This window comes from Silurus aristotelis, assembly GCF_946808225.1.
Source record: "Silurus aristotelis genome assembly, chromosome: 28".
Taxonomy (NCBI): domain Eukaryota; kingdom Metazoa; phylum Chordata; class Actinopteri; order Siluriformes; family Siluridae; genus Silurus; species Silurus aristotelis.
In genome coordinates this window covers 10,155,407-10,161,406 of record NC_139601.1, presented here as the reverse complement: position 1 = coordinate 10,161,406, position 6,000 = coordinate 10,155,407, and the positions used below count along the sequence as shown (strand labels likewise).

General features: G+C 38.4%; 1 protein-coding gene across 1 annotated transcript in view; it reads right to left on the bottom strand.

Moving 5' to 3' along the window:
• Positions 1–6,000, bottom strand: part of fbln2 (fibulin 2) — a 71,451-nt gene that overhangs the window by 27,264 nt on the left and 38,187 nt on the right. The window contains exons 8-10 of the mRNA XM_083534332.1: positions 4,228–4,329; positions 2,618–2,758; positions 19–153 (exon numbers count right to left, since the gene is read on the bottom strand). Of these exons, the coding sequence (XP_083390458.1) occupies positions 19–153; positions 2,618–2,758; positions 4,228–4,329 (378 nt within the window). The remainder of the gene's footprint in view (positions 1–18; positions 154–2,617; positions 2,759–4,227; positions 4,330–6,000) is intronic.

The window sequence follows — 6,000 nt, the reverse complement described above, 5'->3', positions numbered from 1 at the left end:
ACAGGAGGGAATACCTACCTTCACATACTCCATCCCTCAGTTGGTAGCCACTTGAACAAGAAATCTGCCTTTCGCACATGAAAGCACCCACTGTGTTCACACAGCGCTCGTTGGGCTGGCAGGTGTGTGTGTTTGTCACACACTCATTCAAATCTGGAGACCATAGTAAGAAAAGCATGTATTACTTAACACAGTGCACCTTATCCAGTATTCAGGCTCACACAATTACAGAGACAAAGCCATCATGGCAAATTGACAGGATATCTGTAGATCTGCAAGCAGATGGAACCAGTACATGGTGGTCAGACATTTCTACTTAAAGTGTCACATCCACCATGTGGCTCTGGTGTAGGTTCTGCTTTAACACTGCAGCTGTGGCCAAAAACATCAATTTGACATTAAAGACATTAAACATGGACACGGTTGCTAATAAATTATTAAAAACAAAGCTTGGAAAAGCAGCAAAAGCGAAGAGTGAGATGGGAGAGAAAGGTGAAGGTAATTATTTCAAGCTTAGACAATGACTGGTCACTGAGCCAAATGGAGGAATCACTGTGATGTTTCTGCCAAGAAAATTATTTTGTTGTGTTTGGAAAGGATAAAGCTTGTTAGCGTGTTTGTGCTGTCTCTTAGCGACGAGTATTGCTGAGACAAAACGCATGAGGTACCTTCTCAATGGCGCACAACGACGGATGACGGCATCATGAAAAAGACATTGATTTAGCACATGAGTTTTTAGCTGCCTGTGGGGTGAGACACGGCAGCAGATGATGACATTGTGACTGAGCTCGAATCTCCTGCCATGGCATCATTTGGAAAAGGTCACAAAAGCGACTACTGGGGTTACACAGTATGTTAATGTATGTGTGTGGCTTTGTTCGTTGTAACCATTGGCGTTCATTCAGTCTTGAAGTTAACACTCTATGTCACACTGAGCACTGAGACATGGCTAAAGATAAACAGGTTAAGCAGAACTACAGAACTTGTTAAAAAAATAAACACAGATAAATAATTGACAGAGCTGCAGCACCTGCATTTCATATCCCTTCAAAACAAAAAAAAGAATTGAAGGCCACCTGACAGCAGGGATGGTCTACTTCCCAGCCTATAACAGTCCTTTTTCCTGAAAAGATGTTATGTATTGCTGTGGGGTGCTAAAATTGTAAATCTAATAATTGCAATATCTTCTCTGAGTAAGCAGATAGCTAAAAAACAGAGAGATCTACCGAGCTGTGTGTGTGTGTGTGTGTGTGTGTGTGTGTGTGTGTGTGTGTGTGTGTGTGTGTGTGTGTGTGTGTGTCTGTGAGCAACAAAGTGAAACTCACTTGTAACTTGTACTTGTAAAGTAAATAAAGACATCACTCAGATAAAGATGCCTTTAGACTGAAGCAAATCAAAGTACGGCTTTACAAATGAAGACCATCTGCTGCTCCTTGCATTTCAGGCACTAGTGAGCAATTTAGGTCATATTTGGTGCCATGGTTTAAAGGGTCTGTTTTTTCCATTCAATGGTTCTTAATGGACAGGTTATGCTATTGGATTGTAATGGGTGTTGGATTGTCAGACTCTTGTAAAGGCTCTGTAATATTTCTGATGAGCCGTAAAAGTGGGGACATGCTGGGAAAATGTCTCTCATCCACAGGTCTTTCAGCCCAGTTTCTTTTTTTATCTGTCTCTCTCATGTTTTGTCCAAGGTGGCAAGCAGTGCATTCACTCATTAAGAACAGAAAATAATCTTTTTTAGCTGCCATTTCCCATCCACACCATGAGATTTACAGGATATTTCCTGTCATAATAGGTTACCTTTGCCACTCCAAAATTGTACTGGAAGACATGCATGTTATAAATAATGCATTTCTGTGGCCAGGCGAGTGCTTGAGGGGGCCTCTTAGTGATAGATGGCATGACTGAAGAGCATGCAATGAGGATTATGGGCTATGGACATGATTTCATTGTCAGACGTATCACCAGCCTGAAGGAGGGACTTCAAGGAGGCATTGATGCTGATTTGCCAGTTATTACTTGCCTCTGTTCGTTTTCTTTTTGAGAATATCCAGGACAAGCAAATGTTTCTACAGAGGAAAGACTGAAACACTCTCTACAAACTGACTAATAAAGACTTACAAATCTCTTGTCAAATCAAATAAATTCTTTCATTACATATTCATACATATTTGGTTATTCATATCATTGTTTTTTCTGTTACTAAAATAAAAAAAAATAATAAAACAGTTTTTTTCCATGATTTATATATCTGTTTGCTATTAGAATTATGGATTAGTAGCTCAAGCATGACAATGAAAATTTAATGATCTACAATATGATATTTGTGTGCATTCACAAAGCCCTTAAGGTTACTGTTTTTTTTTTTTTCAGTTTTGATGGGACCAATGAAAAACAAATCCACTCAGGACTTAAAGCCTTTGAAGGGAGGTCTAAGACAATCTGATCCTTAAATTGTGACCACATTAATGTGAGCTTGGAGATGAACTGCATGCCTATGGGCTTTGAATTTCCTCAGTGTGTATGTGTGTTTATATGCATGTGTCTTTGTTTTCATATAAAGTCTGGCAAACCAGCAGTGCTGTGTAGTGATGAACTGACTAAGCACTCTTACCCACACATTCTCTATTCTGGTTGTGAATAAATCCCACGTCACACCTTTCATTAAGAAGCACACACTTGTAGAAACCTTCCATGTTCACACACACCTCCTTGGGAGAGCAAGTGTGTGTGGCCCTGCTGCACTCATTCACATCTATGGTGCACACAGTAGATGGATGTAGAACACACACACACACACACACACACACACACACACACACACACACACACAAACACACACACACACACACACACACACACACACACACACACACACACACACACACACACACACACACACACACACACTTCATCATACAGTAAGAAAGCAGTGGAGCTTTTCGCTCAGGGCCCTACAATGTTCATTTTGTGCTTTGCAGATGAACATACATTAAGGTATTAAATATAAACTACAGTACTTAGCAGGAATTACATTCAATTAGATCACAATATTAACATTTTTGGATTGCATGCATCTTTTATCTCAATGAATCTATTACATACAACTTGTAGCATGTGAATATGTTTGTTTTAAAAGAAACAGATGCCTAAGATGGGAGGATTACAGCCCATAGACTACATCGACATTGCCTCACCATCTTCTCTCTGGTATAATGATTAAGTTTCCTAGACTAATACCACAAACTGTATGAAATGTAATAGGAGTACATGGCAGATAAAGCATCTCTTTCCTGTTTCCTTAAGTGTGACAAAAGTATTTGGCTCAACAACCAGAATATTCAAACCTGCTGTTTGTTTTATTTCAAACCAGATCAAGCTCTCGGCCCACCCATACTCAAACATATGGGAACAATTCAGAGACAGAAAGAAAGGAAAAGTGTCCTTTACACGAATACAGGCATTTCAGCAGAATCCATCTAAATTCACTATGTTTAAAGCTTAGACACGGCTCATGGAGAACCCGCACATACACGAAAACAAACCTAAGTTGTGATTCATTTAAACAAATAACTTGCAGTGAATAAAGATTGTTCATCATTGAATAGCTGGATCTTATCACAAACCAAAAGCCCTGACATTACAGACTGCAAAAAACACTCAGTATTTCTGAATAAGACCAAGATTGCACCATAAGCGATTTTAATGATGCTAAACTTTTGTGTAGGGTAGCTTCAGTCTTTATGGATTGAAAAGTGGCTATAAATCTAACAGAAACCTGAGCTGTTTTAGAACCACCAGCAAAATACTGTACTGCTGGAAATGCTTACATTCCAAACCAACAGTAGTAAGGAAATTTATTAGCTCTATATACTGTAAAACTTGGCATGCAAAAGATTTCAAACACCCCTCCAGAACTCTGTTTTCCAAAATGTAAAAAGCATCATTAACAAAGCCATTTTTCCAGCACTATAGAAGCCTTACACTTTCTTTAGAAAAAGTAGCACTTCAGAAAATATTGTTATTAGACAGAAACACATACTAGAGCTAACGTCACTTTTAATATCAGAGCCAAGAAAGTTGAGTTAACAGGCTACGCATCAGTGAAGCCAAATCCCATGGGCTTCCCATGCAAAATATGAACACGTTAAAGCTATGGAATGCCGCTACACTCTAAAACTCAGAGAGCAGGTACATTTCCTATTAGCTCAAGTGCCAGTTTACCTTCACATGTCCGTCCATCAGAGTTCAGAGAGAATCCTGGGAAGCACGAACAACGAACCAGTCCTTCCACAGCAAAACACTGCTGAGAACATGGGCCATTACCTGCAGAAAAGAAACAGCCTTGATTATTTCACCTGGATAGCTAAGAGAAAAATAATTAGTATCATGGTAATCTGAAAAAGAATGTTCAGGAGTAACACGTTCTTTTTTCATTGCACTAATGGCATTTCCTTATGCCATCAGAACTTTAATGGAAAATTTGCCCAAATGCCTTTACTGATTATATGAAAAATAAATTGAAAATGTGGAAAAAAGTGACTCAGAAGCCCAATTTGGAAAAGAAAAACTAAATGACCAATACTGACAATTATATATTTAATAAGGCACAGTCTTGGATGGCACAATGCAGGCTGGTTTGGGTTTAGGGAGGTGATGTGTTGGCCAGATGTGGGTGGGAAATGGATCGAGAGACAACCTGGGCCGCTAGAGACCCTGCTCAGCCGCAGACATGACACACGAACCCATTAAACTTTCAGGCCTTTGAAAAGCAGTCGTTGGTCTTTTAACCAGATGTACATTAAGCACAGTTGCACCTGGACTTCAGGAAGCATTTGAATGTTAGTTGCATGGAAACTATACATCTTGTATATGGAGTGAGCTGAAGATATATGCTGATTTTTCCTTCTGTACATGATCGAAACATGTCTAGCATCTTATAAAATCCCAGCATGAGTAAATAAATCACTTGCTTTACACCAAGCTTATAATAAAAATAGATTTTCAAAGCAAATTCATATAAAGAAAGGAAAAGAAAGATGTATGTAGATTCTTATGGCAATATAAAAAGGCTAATCATCTTAGGCTCTATCTATCTATCTATCTATCTATCTATCTATCTATCTATCTATCTATCTATCTATCTATCTATCTATCTATCTATCTATCTATCTATCTATCTATCTATCTATAAAATGTATGGTCACTGGCATTTATTTTCTCAGGATGCAATACACTCTAAGCCTTTTAGAAATAAGAACAATATTTATTTAACAATATTTTATTTAAAAAGTATAAGTATATGTGCATAATAATTGTGCACAATGTCAGGATTTTGGACAGAGACCATGTTTCCCAGCAGACACTGACTTTAATGCCTTGATCACATGTCACTGATCAAACACACCTGATTCCAGTTTACAACCAACACTTGTACACAACCTCACCCTTCACAGTACTCATTCGTTCATGTCTGTTGTCTTTCATGGTTGTTGGTGTTTTTTCTCAGCTTTAATAAAATACCTGCACTAGCATCTGAGCATGCCTTTGCTCTCATCAAAACTCTTTTCTTTTGTCGCGTATTTATATATTCTTGTGTCACATTAATTAAGAAAAAGTTTTCTATAAGCTAAATAAATGAATAAATAAATAATAGTCCAGTATAAAGCTTTAATTAAAACTTCTCTGTGTTAGACACTTTAGCCATAGACATTGTAGACATGAAAATGGACACTGAGATGAATACAGAGCATTAAATTTTGCAGCTTTATCCCTGTACTGATGTCTGAATGTTGTGGGTGTGTGCTTGGTTTGGTGGTGATTGCTGGAAAATGCAGAAATTGCAGGCATCTCATGTTGATGTTGGGAACACACAGTGCTCATGCTGCTCGTGGGGGGTTTAGGAGATGTTGGTACAAACCTCAGGAATGTGATGTGGGCCGAAAAGAGGAAAACCACCTAGGGTAAGGTCATACTAAGATATAGAGCATATGCTGT